At 41.8% G+C, this 23,270-nt stretch overlaps 1 protein-coding gene and 1 long non-coding RNA gene across 2 annotated transcripts; one reads left to right on the top strand and one right to left on the bottom strand.

Annotated features, from left to right (window-relative positions):
- Positions 1 to 10,111: 10,111 nt before the first annotated feature.
- On the bottom strand, positions 10,112 to 20,622 carry LOC108938149 (ectoderm-neural cortex protein 1-like). The gene is made up of 3 exons (XM_018758511.2): positions 20,312 to 20,622; positions 17,293 to 19,095; positions 10,112 to 12,058 (listed from the first exon to the last, which is right to left on the bottom strand). The coding sequence occupies exon 2, from the start codon at positions 19,087 to 19,089 to the stop codon at positions 17,314 to 17,316; it is 1,776 nt and encodes a 591-aa protein (XP_018614027.1). The 5' UTR covers positions 19,090 to 19,095; positions 20,312 to 20,622; the 3' UTR covers positions 10,112 to 12,058; positions 17,293 to 17,313.
- A 1,114-nt stretch (positions 20,623 to 21,736) lies between these two features.
- On the top strand, positions 21,737 to 22,866 carry LOC108938073 (uncharacterized). Its single transcript, XR_001966385.1, has 3 exons — positions 21,737 to 22,058; positions 22,541 to 22,635; positions 22,783 to 22,866. It is a non-coding gene; the product is annotated as an uncharacterized LOC108938073 (long non-coding RNA).
- The last annotated feature ends 404 nt before the right edge of the window (positions 22,867 to 23,270 follow it).

Genomic DNA, 23,270 nt, shown 5'->3' with positions numbered 1-23,270 from the left:
TTAATTATGGACACACTCTCCATACTTCTTGGAAAGGTTAATAACATTTTAAGTGGATCATGATTACAGCTGATCAATTATTTTACTCACGATGCACAATTGACTATTCTTATTAGCAAGGATCAAACTAGAAACTAATTTATTAATGAACCTGCAACGGTGCTGTGACAGTTAGACTGCATTGCCTTCTTACAGTACGTAGTTCATACAATGCCAGTAAAAAGGGTGAGCACATCTGGGCAACCTTGGCAATAGCTGTGTGTACAAACAAACTGGGCCGAAATGTAAAGGAAAACAAGTCACAAGTGTCCTGGGAGCTGGGAGCTGATTTAACATGAAAAAGTCACAGCAAAAAATATTACTGAAATGACACATTGGTCAAGACTGAGGGAGGTCACAGCGAGTATGTTTCATTTCCACTTTTTCGAAACAGAAACCAAAGTTCAGAAGCACATTTATTGACTTGGAGCTTTGTATTTACACTTTTTTAAGCTAGGGGCATTCTTTAAAACAGAAAAGCAGAACCTGGGAGAACACAGGCCAGTAGATATCTGTGTGAGCTTTTGTTTCATGCTCAATAAAATGAGATAGAAGAGTGCAGTGCGTGTCCATGTGAATATTTCCTGATCCTTTGAATTTCTCCACTGATTAGTGACACTAGATCTAGACCTCAGCATTTTGCCGTCTAATTGGACAGCAGAGCGGCTAAAGCTGCCTTGCCCGGCGTTCAAAGGCGTTTGGTTCAGAAGGATGGTAGATAGTGATCATGGAAACCAGTTAATGAGCTCTCCAGCTCTCTCTGAGTCTGACTGGGTTTTGCTGGGAAGGCTAATGCAAAGAGTGGGCCTGTCACCAGACTGGCAGTGATTTACTGAAACCTTGTCACCAGTATATTTTAATGGGTGACTAAGTGAATAGCCAGGTCTTCAGGATGAGCATCAACAACTGCCCAATAAATGACCACAAATCAAACCTGGGTTCAATTCTGTTTTTTTAGAAAGAATTTTCCTTAGTGTTAATCTGTAATAGCTTGAGCAGAAGTTAGCTGAAACTTTGTGAAAGCTCAACACTTTGGAGAGGAAAGTAATAAATGCCCTTATGTGTCCTAATGCATATTGTTCATTGTCATCTGGGGTGAAAGGCGAAAAAAAAAAAACAGGTTTCAGGTGATGACCCTATTTTCTCCAGCTGGCAATGACACTCAGTAATGTCAAATCAAAAGGCCTCTTCGAGACAGATTCTGTCACAAAGATACGACCTGGAAGCCCCATAAATAATCCATCTGTCGGGGAACTATAAAGACATTAGATTTCATATTACACGATAACAAGTTAGAGCAAGTGATTAATGACAGTATATAAAACGAATCTTGAAGCCTTCCAAGTCTATGTATTAAATTTATCTTGTGGGGAAAAAGGCTTTCAAGGACATTGTACAGTTAATTTGGTGTATGAATATATCACAAACTGTGAGAATCACTTCAGTATCAAACATTGGATAACTCTATCACTGGGTCATGACTTTGAAAAATATACTCTATAAACATTTCATTACAACTTAGTCACACATTTCCTTTACAGCATGTTACAGAACATGTTTGCACATTGAATATTTTTTTTTTTGCAAAAAATAGGAGTTGATCTTCTTCTACAGAAGAGGAAAAGAGGGCCTTTTATTTATTTCTTTTTTTCTTCTACTTAGTTCCAGCAGGTCATTTAAATACAATCTGAATTTATTAATTGAGAAAATCTGAGTTTAAAGTCTTAGTTAAAGTACTGTGATATCAGCTTAAAGAAGTTCCATCTTAAAGAAAATGATCTGGTTGAGTTTTATGTTCTGCATTTCTACCTTTGGCATGAGTATGAAATAGTTAATATAATTTACAATGAAATAACTGGATCACACAAAAGACAACGCACTGTTCATCTCTGTTATGTTGAATTTTAGCAAGTTTATTGAGCCGTGAGGTAAGTCAGGTCAGCAGCTTTGTGGAAATGCATGAAGGGAAAGCAGTGCTTTATATGTGATTAGAATGCTTTGCAATTCAAGGAGGCTGTGTGTGGGGAACTCACGCAAGAACAGTCACTGTGAATGTCTCTTTGCATTATGAGTCATTGAGCCAAAAGTCAAAAGGTTTTGTTCAAAAACAGATGATTAAATTATTCAGGCATAATGTAATATGTTTCTTTTATATTGCCTAGATACACATTCATATCTGAACCAGATGGTTAATGGCTGGGATTTACATCTGTCCCTCTCCAAAAAAAAGGGAAACGAAGTAACTACTCAGCCATGTGGAAACTGTGAGAAGGTGTGATTAAGTTGGTCTTTCACAACTAGAAACCAGACCAGTGGTTTTGTGGGTTTGCGCGGGGAAACCAAACCAAACGAAGAAGACAAGCATTAAAACTGCATTGTGCTCATTTACACTTGACGGATGTGCTTTCTGCTGACAGTTTCTTGAATGCCATCTCGGCTTCCAGAAGGAGCTGGAAAAGTCTGCATAGAAGGACACTTGAGCAGTTAGAAACAATAGGTCAAGGCAGAGGTGGTAGGAGCATGCTTGGTGTACTTCAGTGTTTGCTTACAATTCACTGGATGGCTGACAAATGCCATCACTGAGGACATTGAGCACTTCCATCTCTGTCTGGATAGGAAGTAATGGGGTGACAGCAGGGTGCTGTGAGCAATAAACACAGGACCACCAAGATTTGTAAGAGTTTAAAAACCTCATTCGTAATGGATATTACTGCTAAGGATAGTGTACGATCTAATTCTTTTCCTCCAAACTCCCATTGAAAGATTCAGTTTATCCTGAGGTCAAGACCTTTTGTAATGTGCTGGACCTTAGTGAAGCTGGGGAGTACATGAGTATGTGGAGACAATTCACTGGAGGGCTTTTGAAGCGTTTACCTGCAACGTTAAAAAAATTGCTGATACGCTGGTTATGCAGATATGCACAGACGTGTGTCAAAATTAACTAATCCACGTCACTCAATATTCACTGAGGATACAAAATATGACAAGTCAAAGCGACATGTCTTACAGCTCCTGCTATACTGATAAATCCCAATTCAAGTAGACAGGCTCTTCATCTTGCTGTTGGCAGAATAGCTGCCCAGGGACACAGCAAATTTAGTATCAGGAGTGAGAAGAGCATCTGCATTGACTTTGGCTGAATTACATACTTATATAGTTGTGCAGCACGTCTCTAATTGTCTTGGTTTTTGGGCTTTCACAGCTTCCAGCTGCATAGCATGTATCCTCTGAAGGTATTTTAACAACAAGAGTGACTCAGATTTTGAACCTGCAGAGTTCTTTGTCCAGGTGTCCAGTTCTCAGACATTGGTGCTGGTGAAATAGGGTCATGCTGAACCAAGAGCTCTGCCACGTCAGAGATCTCCCTGCCAGCTGCCAGCCACTATTCATCAGTCCATCAGCTCGAAGTCCAATGTAATGTGACATAATCTGACTGAATAGGTACATCCTGGCAAACACGTTCCCCTGCTTAGCCCTGTCCCCCACCTACAACCCCATTCAAAGAGGACATTTTTAGGGTAAACAGCCCACAGATCTGATTATTCCCATCTGTGTCTGGTGGGGAAAGTTATTAACCGTGCTTGTGTAATTGCCATTTGGATTAGTAGAGTCACTCAGTGCCATGCAGGCACCAAGGGGCATCATCACCTTTCAGCTAACAGCCAGAACATTCTATCAGAGGTGACTGATGCAACCTTGGCAGGATCACTGTGAAGCTCCTTCTTTGTTTCTCCTGGAACACAGTGAGCATTAGCGCTCAGCCTTGCTTTTTTTTTATTCCTAAAAAGGAGCTTCTGCACATTTTTATGATGGAAAAAGAAATATTTTTGAAGCATTAAAACTTGTTCCACTTCTTTTTTCCCCAACCTTTCAGAAAGTCTTCATAAAAGAATTTACAGCAGAATAATTAAAAACAGAAGAAATCTTAAGATATGGATTCAGCAAAAACCTACATTCTGTAAGACAGAGAGCCATGATACTATATAATAATAATAATAATACAGAGTCCTTTATTAATATTCATATTTTCTATATTTTACAGGCAGGTGTAGAAAAGTTAATTTAAACATTAATCTACTCTTGGACTTAAGGCAGTTTGACTTCTGAGGTCTCTGTTATGCTCAGATTCTGTAAATTTACTTAACCAAGGTAGTGAGATATTTTTAAAGGATGTGTACCTTTGGATTATCGGTAACATCCCAAAACATCAGCAGCTCTGAGGCTACTAAACAGTGAAACCAGGCCAGCTTGTAGTAAGGCTACAAACACATGTGAAGTGTGTTCTGTCTGTCGGTTATATGTGAACTTACTATTTTTTGTCTTAGCCTTTAGCTCGTTCAATTCAGCTCTCTGTCAGAAGGTCCCTTACAAACCGGGAGTGATCCTTGACATTCCTTCTTGCATATTTCGTTTTTTGAGTCACAGTCTTGTCTAATCCAAGGCAAAAAGCGGGGGTTTGCAAAATTAATAAATGTAAATGTAAATAGTAAACAGCCATCTTTGTGTCACAAGGACCAGAGGGGTACAGAACAGCCAACAAAAAACTGTCCCCAAAATCTTCCAGGGAGACTGTAGAATAAAAGATGCATTTGGAACCACTGCTTGTTAGTCATACAGCACTTTGAGAATTGACCTACTTTGAACAGGATTCCAATGTGACAACAAAAGGAATTACCACATATTAAGGAAAGGGTTTGAAGTGGTAAGAGGCATGAGAAAAGTACTCGTACCAATTATAATCACCACCCTGTAGACCTTTAATTTGTTTTACACAAGCAAACAAAGGGTGAGTCCTGTTCTGGACTGAATTGTTCCTCCTTACCTCTGTGTATCATCCACATAGGCCCTCTTTCAAGCAGCCCACAGTGAACTAAAACCTAATGCAAACATCTCAGAAGCTATTGAACAAAAATAGCCTTTTATAAGAAAGGAAGCCAGATATATAGTATATTATGCGTTAAATAGAATAAAACTAATAGAATACACTTTGTGGTGAGCTGACTTTATCATGATACACAATGGGCTTATATACTGTACAGTGTATTTATAGGGGAATAAATCTGGGTTACAACAGAAGAACAACCTGTCATGCAAACCCACAGGGAATTCTTCGTGGGAAACTTGAGTGAGCCTGAAGGTTGAGTAGGACAAGGGCGAGGAAACAAAATAAACCGGGCGCTCTCCAAACTATCCATTGAGGAAGACTAAACTTTTTTTTATCCGGTACACACACTGAAATGACTCTGCTGAACTGCTGTCTCCAACAAACGTAGATTTTGGGGAACAGAAGTAGTCTGTAGATTATCTAGCATGTTGAATAAATTCGGTGCATACAAAAATATATGTTTATACAGGTTTGAGGTCAGAGATATCCTTCAGTTAGATTTCAGTCACTTCTACGTATTTACGTATGCAGTGGCAACGGAAAATTTCCCATTCCAGAAGTGAAACTGCTGGTGCAAGCTTAAGACAAGCACCTACCGGAATGTTTTGTTAATTGCTTTGTATAAAAGATTCTGCTGACCAAACACATAAAACCAGTCCATTTAATAAAAGAGCAGGCATTCATTGCCACACAAATGTCCCAATTAGTAATAAAAAATAGTTCTGATTAAGGAAGAAGTCTAGTCAGTTCTACTGTCAAGGCTGTTAAATATGCTCACTATTAGTGTTTCTTTTTTTTGTTTGTTTCACTGCCACAGTGGATCTTATACCTTTGACAAACTGCTAAAGCGTGAAGTTACGGGCAGAGCTGCAGCCCACCATCTGGTTGGGATTGTTCTTTGCCAGCATGGTTATGGCCTAATGCTGCAACACCCTGTGAGACAAACACATGATCCCATCTCCAGCTGAGCAGGAAACATTATCCCCTCACCCAATGAGAACAGTGGCTCTTTATTATGAGGGACTGAGGCCTCACGTGGCTTCCTATGGGCTTTATTGTTGCTATGGTTTCTGTTTAACTTTTCTGACCGCATACATGGTCTGGGGATTTTCAAAATGTCTGTGTGTTGATGTAACATGAGGTGATATTAGTATTACTATATTTACAGCTTTTGGAGAGCAAGTAAATGTAATTGGTGTATTTTGAAAACAAAACTAAAAAGGCGTTTAATCAATAAAGGGACACGAGCAACTATTTCTCTTGGAGAAACCAACCACTTACTCACCAGTGTCATATTTAATGCACACCTGTGCAGGCGTCATTCTTTGAATCTAAAATGTGAAAGAAATTTACGGTTCAGCTGAATCACATCACCCTTGGTGTCATTACCCCCTTAAATAACCCCCTCATCTCTGTGGTGGCTCAATCCATCATGTTCCAGAACTTTGCACCTTGTGTGGTCCTTGATGATGGAACGCTGTAGGACAACATTGTAAGTTGGTGAACACACAGTTGGCAGGCACACGCAATCTGGGTTTTTTTAAAGATCGCCTGTTATTTGGCTCTACATATGTTAATACACGGCTGCAGATGCAAGACCACTACAGTCTAAATAGATTCCATTTGCAGCAACAGCGCATAATAGGAGGGTTTAGAACAAGTCCCACACAAGAGCTGTAACCTTGCTGTAAGAGCTGAGGGTGAAAATTCAGACTGAAAAGAGGTAAGCCCTTCAAATTCCACACTTTTGTCTTTAGTCTCTCTGCCAGTTTATCTGACACACGGATGACATGTGGATGAGAAGCGGAGTGCTGCCATCCAGCACACTCTATATTCCCGTGCATCATGCCAGCATGCCTCAGACCGAAGGCTCTCTGACGGGCGGCTCGGTGGCTTCCCTCAGAGAGTCCCGCCTTTCCTTTTTGACTCTTTTGCTCCATAGACAGCAATTTTTCCCAGCCCAGGTCGCCTTCCCAGAGGAGAGCGGCCACTGGAGCTAATTGATCGGTTTAAAATGGAGGGTCATCGACCTTTGGCCTTGGTAAGGGTGATGGGGGCTCTAGGCAACAAGTGACTCTCACTCTTGAGGGATCACAGCGCTTTAGGCAGGTCAGCGGCCGTGGGAGGGCCCGGAGCACAACAGCACACCGAACAATGCCAGTGCCACTCCACCTCCTTTTAATTAACATTCCTGTTCGTTTAAAGCGGCTGCCAACACTTCACGGACACTCATTGTCGCAAATCGGATTACTTTTTAACGATTGAATCTGGCACAATCTTTTCTGTTTGACTGCATTGCTTTGGGCTTTGGAGCTATCAATCTAATTGCACTGGTCTACTTTCTCGCTTCAAGCGAGGGAAAACAAAGTGAAGCTGCCTTCACACTCATTCGGATGCAATCCAGTCATTTCTGCTCTCCTTCAAAAGCAGCCCATACAGTAATCATGATATAGGGCCAGGAGGAAGAAAGGCAAACTGCTCTGTGACAGCTGAAGTTTCTGAAATAAAATATGAGCTCATGTTAGGCAGATTCCTGAAAAGTGTGTGTGACCAGAATCACTGAAGAAAAGCAGGGATGTATCATTTATCTCGTATTGTGCCATACTCTCAGGTTCATAACTTCCTGGCTATAAATCAGCTTCAGACAGAGGTATATGAAATGTCTTGAATCATTGCACAGATTCTGATCGCACTTCTATAATGGCCAATGTAGCCTACTGATAACATCCTAGGTAGGAATGAATGGTACCAAATTGCATGAAGCACCTACTTTCTCTGCATACCGGACACACAAATGCACACAATAGCACACATACAGCCACAAGCATACCTTTACGTGACACACAGTATCAACCAGATCTTACTAAACTGAATTATCCTGCTGTCTGTAGCATGTATGTGGCCGGAGTCAGATACCTGGTCATTTCTAAAAACTCTCCTCCATGTCAATCAAACTCTTTCAAGAGACTTGAAAGATAAGCTTCCAGCAGAAAGGCTTCAGAGAAACCCTATTCCCACAGGGGGTAGAGTACTGGATGAGAAGAGCTGGCCTTCTGCCCCTATGAGCCACTGATTCCCTGGCCTCTTCCTGTCCAATGCAGCTGGCTTGCTTGTGTCTACGGGCCAGCTGGTAGTGATTGGATGTTGTCCAGCTGCCTTTTGGAATTAAAGGTAATCAGAAATTCCCTAAAGGTAGGGGGTGGAAGAAAGGCAAAGGAAGGTGAGACACTGGCAAACAACAATGTCTATGAAACATTGAGCCACAGTACACATACGTGTGAATCCAGTCCAGGCATGGTCCGTTTTTATGTCCAGAGTTTTGCATACGTTTGATTTTCCTTGTCCTTGTACTTTCTCTGAGTAGAATTTGAGTTTATTTCCCAGCATGAAAATGCAAGTATGCAAGAAAATCCACGTTTGGAAGTCATCAATTCAACAAACAGGTTGGAAAACCAGCCTTCATGGGAAATCGTGTTGGTCGTACCAGTGGGACAGCAGCACTTCATTCTCACGCTAAGCCTAGCATATGGTTTCGTTCTGTAAGTGAAAACATTTTTTGAATATGAAGGCAATGAGACATATGAGGACTACATTCTTCAAGAACTTTATTCTTCAATTAAATCCTGAGGAATTTAGACAATGTTCACTAAAAGTCCTAGAAAATGTGGATATTGAACAGAAGTTAAACTAAATAAAGACTCAGAATATGCTTTCTCTTTATTTGGAATTCCATAAATCTTCAGTTTCTTTTTCGAGTTCAGTCAACAGACAGCAGGTAGTGTACTAGTTAGTTCGTGACTTGTACTCAGAAGACCCAGGTTTAAATCCCACCTGTCATAGGACCATTGAGCAAAGAACCTTCTTTAAATTTTCCTGGTAAATTACCCAATAATGTAATGGGTAAATTACTGTAAGTAGCTTAACATTACTGGGTACTTTGGAAAAAAGCATCATTAAATAAATAAATGTAAGTTCTTCTGCAGTTTCAGTGTCTGACTCACTGCTGGCCAGTAACAAGGGTTTTCATGGCTGGAAAATAAATTGTTTGTTTAAAATTCTGTTGATTTCTCACTGCCTTAAAATGTCAGATGTTTTATAACAGAATAACAGAAAATTATGAAAAAGAAATAGATCTGTGAAAATATTAAAGCAAGCACGGGAGGTCAGGTCAAAGGCCAAAGGTCAGTAGCACACTCCAACGCCCTTATTAGTAAAACTGTTAATTCCATAGCAACGCAGACCCGAGACATCTCATCTGGTTTGAATAGAAAGTTGTCTCCATAAGCCTCAGACAATTTGGCTGAGAAAAGAACCTAATTCAGCCCAGTTCAGCTAAGAATTTGAAGATGTCCAGCTTGATGGAAACGGGAGTGTGCCTTCCTTACAGAAAACTCAAACCCTAGGTCAGAGTTCTCAGCTTGTATTTATTCAGCTCTTTACCTATAAAGGAGAGGATGAGCTGAGTCAGGGTGACAATCTCCACCCTGTTAGAATGGCTTCATCTTTCTTTTAATTTGTGAGTGTGTCGTGCAAAAAAAGGAATTCAATTATTCACCAGACTCGCAGTGTTCAAGGGTGGTACAGGAAATGATTCACCACAAACTCCAGATTTTTAAGACATTAGGAGTGCAAGAGAGAAAAACAAATTACACTTACACTTGGAACAATTTTAGAAAAAATGGCTTGAGACAGTTTATGGCCTGTGGTGGAATGTATTAATGTAAAGTAAGGAAAATAATACTAGAAATATTGACTGCTTATTCCATTTAATTTGAAAATTACATAATTTTATGCCCCAGCGATAGTTACTATGGACAAGCATCCACTGCATTTTAATATAACTGTAATGTAAAATAAGGTACAAACACACATTATATAATGCACATAAAAAAAATGTAAGACTATTGTTCATTATCATTATCAATGAAGAGAAAAACTCTTATGTTTATTAGCCATGAATTTCACATTGTGAAAAAAAAATCCACTTGTACAAAATGTTCAATGGCAGTTGTCCAAAAACAAATCAGATAAAAAAGACCATACAAATCCATAATGACAGATTTTCATTATTCATGCATTAAAGCATTTAAGTGGACGTACACACAGCACACCAATTTGAACAGCAATGAAAATATACAGATCTCTAATCAGTTTAATTCAAGCAAGTGTTCAAACCCCCCCCCCCCTTCCCCCTCCCCATCTAAAAACCACACGACAATCACACAAAAACGAAGGTGGCTGTGTTGGGTGTTGCCATGGAAACATGAATAAAGGACTCTGCATTATGCCAGAAGTTTTTAAGCATAGTATGTAATGAATGAGTGGTTTCAGAGTTGAATAACAAACTGTACACTGGATGCCAAAATCTCACTGACGTGTTAGATGCTTGCGGTGGGGGGGGGGGGCAAAACTGAACAAAATGCATAGTGCTGCTTCATGTCAATTCATGTCAAAAATTTTGAGCATCAAATCTCCATAGGTAGGTTAAAACAGACATTTTTCATAAAAATTAAAACCATTGTTTGGTTTTTATTCTTTTTCTCATATCTTTACATTGTTCTTGGGATTATTCTATCTTGGGGAGGAAGTACAAAGAAAACTGAATTGGTAATGATCACCGACTTTGTAGCAGACACCAGTGCAATGCATATTTGCAGTTTCCAAAGAAATCTTGGCCTTGTTTGTCCCTGTCAAGTATCCCAACATGCCACTGCTCCTGCCATCCTGTTCCACACAGGGGTCCTGCCACTACAGCAACAACAATTTTTTCTTAGACTTTTCAAACTGAAATTAATCTCAGAAATCAACACTAGGTAGTGTAGTGTAGTGCATCAAAAGTGTTACACATTTACATCTTAGGAAGTTGAATCAGATGTGCTTGATCTGAACTGTTCCAGTAAATACACGATTATATAAAATGAGTAAAAATTAAAAACAGAACAAACCCTATAAATTGCATCTGGACAAGGTATTTGCAGGGCAAAGCAGTAATGTAGTGAAGAGGTCTTTTAGACGGTTACTGTGTTCAATGTTTTGAATTGAGTATTTATACATTATGAACAGTCTACAGGGAGAGGGTGATGGAACCATCTTCATCTCCTGTAAAATTTCACAAAGCCCAGTTGGATTATAGTAACCCATAGTGAAACAGAAATCGATTCGATGGTACAAAAGCACAATACACCTTATAGGAAAAGAAAACCTGATACAGGAAATAGTATAAGATAACCGCAAATTATAGTCAGCTGATGCATTTTCACTTCAATACAACATTCAGTCATTTTTATAAATAATCACTTATAGCTGACTTACATAAAATAACTAAATAGCCTGCTACAGTAGCTAGCTAGAAAGACTTACACTTTGTACATGCCATTTACAGTGTGTGATAGATTGCATGGGATACTTTAAAGCATAACACATGCACTTCAACGAGTACTAGGATTTAGCAGGGACTTTGAATATTCCTTAAATGTGCAAAAGAAATCAGGTTAAACAGGGCTGGTACAGGAGTTTTGCATGGCAGCAAACAACTATGATGTGCATATCATGTAATAAAGGAATTCTAATGAAATTATCAAAATTAGTACTGATGATGATTTCCTTCAAAAAAAAAAAAAAAAAAAACACTTTGTCTAAGCAAAACATTCTCAACAAACCCAGCACTTGAAGAGTAAAACAAAAGCAGGTTCTGACGTTTCACTTTTCTGGCATTTTGGTGGAATCACATTGTTTAGTCAGTAAATAATTCACTTTCACACAGTGTGACCTACAGAACTGACACTCCTTGCAGCCACTGCTTGGGCCTCCGGTTTAGAGCACTGCGACCCTTCATTCAAAGTTGCACTCAAAGTGAGGTTTCATTCAGCCAGAAGTCAATGATTGTTCATTCAACTCTATGTCTTCAGCTTCTCTCATTATACTTCTCTGCATCTTCAAAAGTTGGGGGGAAAAAAACTACAGAAAAAAGCACTGAACAAAGCAGTGGGGAATACCTGGCCGGTGAGACCACTAAAAGTTTCCCTTTGACCCCTCGTTCCGCAGTGCCCACTTCAACGGTCTTTTCCACCAAATGGTACGGTGAGATTCTTCACATGTGTCATCCCAAAGAAAAGTCAGGAAAGAAAGGAAAAGCTGCAAAAGGAAAACCAAAAAAAAGTTTGTTAATACAATAAAATATGAGAACATCAGATAGTCAAATCAAGTGCAACACTGACAGAACAAGGGCTGTTAACTTGGGGTCATGAACCTCATGGGGGACCATGAACAGACATCAGGGGGTCTGTGAAGTACAAGCTTCCTTTGAAAATAACAGTCTAAGTAAATAAAAGCTTGAAATATTACTCTGCTATTGCTATCTGTGACATAATCCTATGTGAAGGAAAAGAAATTTCAGCAAAATAAATTGAGTGTAATTCACACACACACACACACACACACACACACACACACACACACACACACACACTTTCTGAACTGCTTGTCCCATACGGGGAACCGGAGCCTAACCCGGCAACTCAGGGCGTAAGGGGACACATGCCAGTCCGTCGCAAGGTACCCCAAGCGGGACTCGAACCCCAGACCCACTGGAGAGCAGGACCCAGGCCAACCCACTGCACCACTGTGCCACCACACCCCCTTGCCTGTAATATCTCCAAATTACTTATGAACATTTTCCAAGACTTTAGCTTTTATCCGATTTTGTAAGGGGTCCGTGGCCTAGAAAAAGTTAAAAATCTCTGCTAGAGAGCAGTAGGCAGCATATTTTCCACCTTCTTCATTTAGTGAATTCTAGGCCTTTAAGATGACACTGGGCCAGGGAGTGTTTTCATGATCACAGCTGCCAGTTTCACCGTTTTCATCATCATATCATTCAAAATCAAAACACAAGAAAATTTTTTTTTAATTGCTATAACAGTGTAACAGAAGAGAAAAGCATTAACTAAATGAGTAAATGTATAGCTAATCTATACTCTAGATTAATAACAGAAATAAAAGCAAACTATTACTGCCAACGGGGGCATGGTGGCGGAGTGGGTTTGGCCAGGGCCTGCTCTGTGGTGGGTCTGGGGTTCGAGTCCTGCCTGGGGTGCCCTGTGACGGGCTGGGGTCCCATCCAGGGTGTGTCCCCTCCAGCCTTGCATCCTGTGTTGCTGGGTTAGGCTCTGGCTCTCCGCGACCCCCGCTTGGGACAAGCAGTTGTGGACATTATATGCATGTATTGCTGCTGATGTACTTTAATTCCTTCAGATCTTTCCTGATGAATTAAAAGACACACATATTTCAAACAGGCAGCAGGTAGTGTAGTAGCTAGAGCTACTGCCTTCAGGGCAAAAAAGGGTTGCAGGTTTGAATCCTGCCTTCAGCTGTAGTACCCTTGATCAAGGTACAGTACTTACCCTAAACTGCTCCAGTAAAATTACCCAGCAGTATAAATAGATAAAACTGTTCAGGCAGGTAACTTAACATTGTAAGTCGCTTTGGAGAAAAGCGTCGGCTAAGTGTAATGTCAGTGTTTTGAATGAGATTTGCGTCCCCAAGCCTTACTGGGACCTCGCAACTTGAGTGTCGGTGCTAAATGGGTGTCTTATAACACTGGAACAGCTGTGCAACCTCGCCCTGGGGTTTGCTTCACACCAGGCCTGTGTGGCCATCTACACGAGGCCTCAAAGTGGGGGGAACACAGCAATCCAGCTTCCTCTCCTGAGCCGCCCACTCGCCCACCCCCTCGAAGCATTCTGTAACTCAGAGCAGCTACAATGACTGATATTCTCAGAGACAAAAAACCCAGCGGCTGCCTCGGAGTCGCTGCGAAAGTACGGCAATTTGCGAACCACCTCTGTCGCTGTGCTCCACTGGACCGTTTTAGTAAATGCAATTTTAATTTGTTCCTGCCTGCTCTCTGCTATGCTCTGGCATACTTATACCCACATATATAAATAATAAACATCTTCAGAGAGCGATATATTTCGAGTGGGTGCACCTATTACTGTTAGTTTGTTCCAGAACACGGCAGCTGTATTCATTCGCAGAACTTGAATCACAAACCTTCGGGTAACAGATCCATATCCTTAACTATCATGCTTCCTTTTGTCATATGTTCAGTGTAGTAATCTGACTTGAAAAATCTGCATTCCCCATAAAGCGTGAAATTAATTAGAAGGAAACTAATCAACCACGAGATCAGAACCTCCAAGGTCCAAACAAACTTTTTTTTTTTTTTGCTGTTTTCTCAACTTTCCGTTCTTTTGTGTCATTGGGGGGGGGTTAGTAGAGCAGCTGAGCTCGGTGGGCAGGAAGCCAGCAGTCCTCTCGCAGGCAGATAGCAGAAGAGCACAAATCAGTGAGAAAACAAACGCAGAGACACATCCCTTCCTTCCCCCACCCATCAGGCCTGACCGGCAGAGGAAAACAGCCTTGTTCATGGGTCCCCACAGAAGCCCTCCCTAGAAGTGCTTTAAAGGCAATAACAGCTGTCCACTAAAGAACCACTGCTTTGAAATTTATTTCCCAACCTAGGTGGGAAAAATTCCACATGCAAATGGGGGTTGTGATGGAATTCCACACGCAACGCCTGGAAATACAGAGATATCCGCTGATGCTGGACTGCTTTTGTTGGCATCTGCTTGTTTCTTGGTTCTACTTTCTTTGCAAGATTTTAAAGCCACTTAACATTTGTATCAGCAATCTCCCCCCTTTCAGGATTCATAAAAAAGTTCAGCCGAACATAACAGCACAATTATTCATACCAGCGTTTCATCTTTCCTCTCTTTTTATTATACAAGAATTCTATGTAAAAATTTCACCAGAGGGGCCGTGAAACAATGACGAATGACATCTGTGGTGATTTCATTTACTTAGCCTTAAACAAGCTACCAGTCTTCAACACTATTTTGAAAAACAAAGTATTTATATTATGTCGTGTTTCAGAGATAAAAATCAAAATAATCAGTTTTACTAAAAATCATTACTGTAATGTGTCTAGATTCAAAAAACTAATTGGTTTCATATAGTTTTAATAACTGCTGTCTATAGTAACACAAATTAAAATCCTGTTAAAAGTGTGAAATATTGCATAAATATCATTAAAAGTCTTGACAATTCTAAACAATACAAATATTAAGTGAAATTATGATGTCTACACATCATAACTGTGATGGCCTCATTACCATTACATTTGTTCAAAGGCTTGTCAGAGAAAAGGTTTAAATAAAGTCTGATGCTTCCATGATGTTTCATCGAGTTAAGATTAAAGATGAAGACAAGATGACTTATCTTTTCATGCTGTAAAAATGTCATTGTTTTCTGTGTAACCCTTGTAACAGCATAGGTTCTCATTACTGTAAGAGGATCTAAAGGAAGTTAAAATAAAATGACTAATCGGTTTGAAAGGCATTAAAGGGCCTAAGGTAATATTAGTAAAATTTGTGCTAAATCATCATAGCTGCCACAACTGCAAGCAATTGTGCTGAGGACTTCTCATCACCATAACAGACGATTTTCTCATCTGGTTTTGTTTAAAGTTCATGAGACTGACCCAGACGCTCCCTCTCCAAATATGTGGCTGACCCAAGTATCTAACTTTCTTTTACTAGAAAAGTTAACATTTGAAATCATAATTCTAATAAATTTTTGAAACTTTGGTCTCCTTTTTGTAATTTCTCAAACGGTGCTGCATGACCAGCCCGGCTAAATACTGTAACCTTTTGAGCTTGCGCTGTATTTACTATGTCTACGTATTCATCATTTCATGGCATACTCTTATTTTATCTGTATTTTTGTAGCTCAGTTCTGATCTGAACTGCTGTTAATTTCACATACATAAAAATTCATGAATATATATCATATTAGAAGAGTTGTTTACAAGAACTTCTTCAACCTCCACAGAAGACTCTTAGTTGCGTATGAAAACTGCCAGCCTGAAAAAAAAAAAAAAGCTTAGCCTGAAAAGGGAAATAAACAGGCAGCCAGTGCTGCTGAAGAACAGTTCTGTTTATCTTCCCATGGAAGGGTCAACATAAGGTTGTGCAGACAGAGTAGCTCAAACTGACAGGGATCAGCTCGCCCAACGCAGAGCACTGTCCCACAGCCAAGCTTCCCCAGGGTCGCCTGTCCGCAGAGCACAGCTGCTTTGTGCAACACTTGTATTTCAGTATGCAACATAGTTATACGTGCACATCTCCCTCGTAGGAGCAGGGCCAGACTAATAATCTAGGCAGGATGGGTTTTGGGTTCAATATCTCTTCTGACCTGCAACGGACCGTCCGGAACAGTCTTTGTTCTCTCAACCACACCCATCGAAATGGTTTCTGGCTACACGACTCCTAATGCTGCAAGTTGTCTTCAGCAATGGTGTGAGCTAGAGAAACGATAATAGATAGATAATGACTGGGTAGGGTCATAATATAAGAAATATTAAGAATATTAATTATTAATAATATTATTATTAAATATTAAGAATATCTCAAAGACCTGTAGCCGTACCATTCTTGTATTAATGTTTTTAATGACAGCATGTCAATTTGATCCCTGTGGACGTTCATGAGGTCAGACCAAGGTACCTGTATGAATGTCTACTTTGGCCCCAAAGAGTGCATACAGTCCAGTTGCTTAACAGTGAGTAGAAATCAGCCCAAAACTCAACGACCGAGGACACGAGTCCAGTGAGTGCGGAGCTAATGGGGACAGACATTCCAGCTGGTGCTTCATCACACTACATGATCAGGGTGTTGCTGCCTGCCAGTGAGGGGTTGGTCCAAGTGGTATTTCAGCCGCACCCCACAACACACTGGCTCTCATAACTTACTAGGGCATCTATTGATGTTTGAATACTGCAGTGCAGGGCATGCAGGGGAACAAGTTTACGAATTAATTTGGTTCTTTTAGATTAGCACTGGGTATTTAAATCATATTGAAATAGTGGCAGACCTCACACAATATCTATTTCTAAGTCAAATGCTTGAAATATATAATCCCCATACCATCCATATATCACTTTTGACAGCCAGGTGAAGAGCTAAACTCTCTGTACATAAAAAAAAAAAAAAATCCATGGAATTATAAAGAGAATACTGCTAAAAAAATATGGATAGAGATGTCTCCTTACATTTTTTTCAGTTAATGGTGCTTCTGTGTGAATGTAATATCATCAATTTGGAATCCTTTAAGTGCCAGAGATGTACGGTAGATATAGAAATAATTGTACAGATGGATGAATGTTTATAAACACACACACACACACACACACACACACACACACACACACACACACACACACACACACACTGATAAACAAAACATAGGGTGCTCTATGCTGACTGTGTGGGAAAATTCTATAGAGATTTACATGACGAAATGAAGTTCCTTACCTTCAGGCTCCAGCTGGATGTCTAGGTGGCAATGTGTTTCCAGGTACTTACAAAGGCCGTGGGTATAAGTGAGTACGGCACTGTGGTGATGCTGCTCCAGGTGTCCAGCGTGGGGTCGTAGCAGTCCAGAGTTTTACAGCGCTGTGTACCAAAGTACCCACCTACGACGTACAACTTGTTACCAGATGCCACAGCCTGGCAACTCATGCGCTTGGCCGTGACATCCCCAACTTTAGTCCACTGGTAGGTCTCACTGTTGAACTTGTAAGCTGAGCAGGCTGAGAACTCGGTGTCTCCCCCCATGACGAAAATCTGGTTGCCCAACACTGCTGCTGCTGTGTAGCGCCATGGCTGTGGGCAAGCGGCCGGCACTGTCCATCGGTTCTCCAGAGGGTCGTAGCACTGCACCTTGGGCAGCTTGTCATGGCTGACGCTGGTGCCCCCAAAGGCAAAAAGCTTCAGCTTGACGCTCACCACCGCCGCGTTGCTGACCCCTTCCCTGAGTGGGGCCACCATGGTCCACTTGTTGGCAGTAGAGTCATACTGCTCCACCTGCTTGAGGGACACCGAGGGGGAGGCCGGGAGGCAGCCCGTGGCTGCAGTATGTCCACCCACCACGTAGAGGCAGTGCCTGAGCTCGGCGGATCCATGGCCAAACCTGGCGATGAGCATGGGCGCTGCCTTGGACCACTCCTCCAGCAATGTGTCATATACCCAGACATCCTTAGACACACCATTCTCCGAGCCTCTTCCCCCAGTGATGTAGACCTTGCAGCCAATAGCGCAGGCACTGAACTCCTTGCGGGGGCTTGGGATGTCAGCTTTTGGAATGATCTCTTTGGCTTTTTGGTCTACCAGGTAGAGCTTGTCACACATGAAGGTCTGGCCACCAAGAAGGAAGAGGGCATGGCTGGTCTTCCGTGGCCGAGCGCACAAGCTGGTGACCACACCTTCATTCTGCAGGATCTTCAGCTTGCATCGGATCGCCTCATCCACCAGCTCTTTGCTCTTGGCCTGCCTGTTGATCAGTTCTTCTGTGGAGACATTCTCCATGAGGAAGATGGCGGGCAGAAGAGCAAGTCGGACTGTCCGCAGCAGCTCTGGGAGATGGCAGAGCCGCCTTTCCAAGTCATAGTGGACCCAGTTCAGGGCTGTCTCATAGACCAACCTTTCGTCCTCTGTCTCTAGCTCCTCATGGGAGAGCAATTGCACCAGCATATCCTTGGGTAGCTGAAGGAAGTCCTCCGTCTTGCAGATGGTAGGGAAGTGACTGAGGCACATGCCCCAGGAGAGCTCAGAAAGCTTGGCGCACTGGTGGGCGTCAGAAAGCAGCAGCATGCCCAGGCAGTTGGTGGGATGCAGGTTTCTCTGAAGGAACTCAGCACAGGCATCGCGGACGTCTTGGAACTCAAGCATGTCACCGGCTTCCAGCAACGACTCAGCGTTCTCCTCACTGATGACCACCCGAGAGGTGTAGGCGTAGTCAAGCAACAGCTCCAGCACCTCGGGGTGGATGGAATCGTGGAAGTCCACCTCGCTGGCCTGGCTCTCACGCAGGCCACCACGGAACATGGCCTCGAAGTAGCGGCTGCAGGCAGCCAGCACAGCACGGTGGCAGGGGAAGGAGCGACCACCAGCATGCAGCAGGACATCGGTGAACAGCCTCTGCTGCCGCAGGGTGTTCAGGTGCATCAGCACACTGTCAGCATACGATGACTTGTGGAACAGGTAGATGTTCATGGAACCCGAACTAGCTCGTGATTTTCGGCTCTCGTGGACACAAACCGACATTTTCATTGAATCCTGCGAGACAAAGCAGACCGAACTGAGTCCCTGTTCAAACAAATGGTTTTTTAGCATTAAACTATGGTACATAAACAGAACATTCTGTTTGTTGTTCTTCTGACTCATAGTCATAAGCTATTAGTAATTTATATTATGAATCAGCATAACAAGAACACCTCCGGCATCATCAGTCAGTTTATCAGCATGGAAATCTGAGCAAGGCAGACAATGCCACGTTCTTATGATGTCATATTGCACAAACTGGCGAGGCCATTTCAGGCCATTTAATCGCAACCAGGTGCTGAGTGGAAAGGAGTTAAACTCTGGAACATCTGGTCATATGATGATGGAGTCATCAAATTTCGGATGCACCCGTTTCACACGGCACCGGAGCGAAAAATTAACCAGGCACAAAGCTCTCCCTGACGACAAGGACATTTCCACACAGAGCATCATTCAGCTCAAGCATATGCTGATGAATGACATAACATTCCAGAAATGAGGTGCCCATATCTCTGGCGCGAGGAGATCGATACCGTTCGTTCTCTCCACGTCGTCTCTCACATCTGTCACACTGTCTGCTCCGACTGTACCTCCTCATGCCGCGTGTTTAATAATTCATCCAAAATTAATAACACATTAGCGACCGCACCTGATGCCACTGAAGCGCATCTCATCCCTATCTGATAACGCGCACTCGTGACAACCTCTATCAGTCCACACAGTTACCATTAATTACTATCACATCACTATTTAATTCGTGAAAAAACTCACTGTTTTAAGTCCAATTGCTAATTTCAGAGCTGCACAGTGGGCGTGGATTCCGAGTTTTTCATGACAGCTTTAACAATAATAACAGACATAAAATCAATGTGACGCTTATCAACTTGATTTCCCTAATTCCACTTTAGTTTCATCTTAATTTCATTTCAACCGTATTTATTTTAATTCATCCAAATTTCGCATTTCCAATGTACTATTGTTGTCAATTCATTTGTCTCACTACAGGCACACGCGCAACGCTAATAATACTTCCAGTCCGCGATGTCTTTTTTACTTTTCTTTACTTGGATCCGGTCTCGAGAGAGACACACGGACATCTGCGCGCGTGCTGTGCCGGAACAATACGACACACTGCTCATTCATTGTGTGTCACTGTGCCGGTGGACAGGTTTCTGGGGGGCACTGCTCAGCTGACAGTACGTTTTTAACGATGACATAATAAGCGTTTTACCTTTCCGGATGAAAGAAGAAGTTAAAGTGAATCAGCTGCAGCCTTGAACCATGCCACTCGCGCAGGAACCCACTGACCGTGCCGGACGAAGTGGCGCGTTCGCGGGGGGTGACTCCCTCTGACAGCGGCGTCTTTGTCCACGTCGCGTGATCAAAAACGGTCGCCTCACCTTTCGACGCTCTAACACTCGGCGACCAGGCTCGCGACACCGCGATCCGAACCGCAGCCGCTCGCGCACACAAACTGAGAAGGCGGTCGCGCGGCACCTCGTGCCATTCTCGCCGTCCGCGAGGATGGGCGTGTTGCGCTGAGCGAGGAGAAGGAGGAGAGGGAGGAGGAGTAGGAGGATCTCGGCGAAACGCGCGCCGGCGGGGGGGGACATCGCCCGGAACAGCGACAACCTGCAGGACGAGTCGTCGTGTCAGAGTCAGAGCGTCACAGCTGCGCGCCCGAAACCGTAGAGAAATGCGGAAAATAACCTTGTTTTTCCATTGCGTATATTGTTGTGTCGGGCGTGTAACAGTTCTGTCATGTTTTATATTGAAAATATCGCCGCTCCGGCGCTAAGGAGTGAAAAGTGTGTTTAGCGGGGCTAATGTGTAGGTACTAGGAAACCAGGTGAAAGGGACGCGCTCTTCACATTAACGGTTTCCATCATCGGTTACCCCAAACTCACATATTTTAAACAAAACAACAGTATTTCAACTACCGTTCATTTTTACAGTGATGAATATATTTCGGATTATGTACATGGCGGCAGCACAGCGTGTATGAATGCAGTAGTAGTACACACTGAGTGGGCGGCAACAAACATACTCCCGTAAAAACAGAGTACTGTGCTGTACCGATGAAGTATGATCTTCAAAAACACCTTTTATAATAAGAAAAGACCACCATCTGTAAATAAAATGTGCATTTTTGTTCATATAACCTTCGATATCCCTCCCGCGCGTCCGCTAATGTATCTGTCGCAGGGAGAGATGGCCAAAGAGCGATCAATCTGGGAAACATTTTTAACGCCGAGACCCTCTGTCTGTACTGAAAAAAAAAAAAAAAACATGATTCATACTGCACCGCTCATTATATTGTGCAAAAGCCTATTACGCATTGTAATAACCACCATTATCATGGTTCCAAAACTAAATTCGACTACATAATTAACAGTATCTTGATGAAGCTTTTTTTACATGAGATGAGTGCAATATCCTACTGATTTTCAGTCCTTGTTTTGTTTCCTATAGGTTTAACTATTTAAACTAAAATATTGCTTTGTATTTAACACTGTATTGAGAAAAAGAAAAAAAAAAACTTGTTATCTTATATTTGTGTGAAACCTACCAGATCCTACGAGATGAGTTGAAAATCTTCTCAAGCGCATAAGTGTTTAGTTAGTTTAGTTAATAAGTGGATATTAAATATCTTACATTCAATATCTTAAGTATACGTGAAGTTGAAAAATGTGCAGTACTTTAAAAAAGTATGTTAAACACTCTCATTCGGGGTATGAATAACTAGCCGACTGAACCCAAACTTCGGCAGCTTTCGACACTGAGATGACAACAGCGCCACCTGTCGACCGGCCGGGTGACAATCAGAGCCCTGCTGAGGAATTTCTCCAATTCTTCGTTTCCCACCTGTTCTTCCAGCAGCCCTGAAACCCTCGTCCAAGGCATTGTGAAGGAACAAGAACATACAGTTATGCTTGACAGCCCCATAACGACAATCAGTGGAGACAATATACCCGAAGGTGTGTGAAACTGATATGTGTAATGTTATTAATACAGCTAAAACGTTTCCAAAGACCTGTAAACATTCATCTGATGGAATTAAAATTATAGACACAATTAAAAGAGAGGAGCATTCATGAGATCACATCATTTTAAATATTTATGCACTTTTTATATTGTATTACTCTATATCCGTGGCCTTGGGTAATGCTCACAGTCACTGACACACACACACACACACACACACACACACACACACATTGTTCAGGGCTCCAAGTTTTTTGCTGTCAGAGTTTAGCACTCACTATGTCACTTAATGCAGCCTCTGCCATCCCGTTTATTTACACACTTCCATATTAAAGTGAGGCTTGGCGGGTCTCTCACAGCAGCTTCAGCCGCTCTAATTCAGCCTAACACACACACACCTAAAGTTGCCGTTGTAATGTGGTAACAGACATGTGCTATTTAATTTTTCATGCATTGTTTCCAAAATTTTGTCCAGCCCTTTAGCTTTCCCCAGCTGTTCTATATGGTTCCAGCTCTGAAAGCATGAAGAAAAGGACCATAGCGCCACCAAGTGTAGAAAGACTTCTTCAGGTATTGTTGATTCTTACCCTCTAGTAGTTTATACAGTATATATTATATATATATATTTATATCTTTGAACTGCTTTTTGAAAAGTTCAAAGCAACTTTTGCCCCTGAGATGAGTTCTAGTCCTTCTGCATGTTCACTCACCCTCTAGGACAGGGGTTCTTAACCTGGGGTCCATGGAGCCCTTGGGGGTCTGCAGATGGCACTTCCGGGGGTCTGTGAAGCATAGCATTGACCACGCTTTTGAAATACAATTTAAAAATATAAATATTACAAGTTATTACTATCTGTGATGTATTTCTGTTTGAAGGTAATCACAAATGTAATTTGACAGCATTTTCACTGGCAAAAATAGTTGTTAAAACACATTTCATTAAAATGTGTTGCTCATAAAACACTTTGTATGGCACTTGCATTTAATGTGAGAAATAGGAAGCATTTGCATTAGACCAGGAACATTTACAATGATTATAAGACAAATAAATGTGTATTTTACTGAATGTTGGATTGAATTAATCATACACGTACAATGTATACATGGGGCACGCCATCCTTGTCTGATTTCAACACTAAAATGTGTCAATATAAATTAATCAAGCCTTAAAATATTTAAGCCATGCTGCCACACATGCAAAGTGT

The sequence above is a fragment of the Scleropages formosus genome, chromosome 17, assembly GCF_900964775.1.
Source record: "Scleropages formosus chromosome 17, fSclFor1.1, whole genome shotgun sequence".
NCBI lineage: Eukaryota > Metazoa > Chordata > Actinopteri > Osteoglossiformes > Osteoglossidae > Scleropages > Scleropages formosus.
Note: the sequence above shows the minus strand (reverse complement) of the source record. Positions and strands in the feature narration are given on the sequence as shown.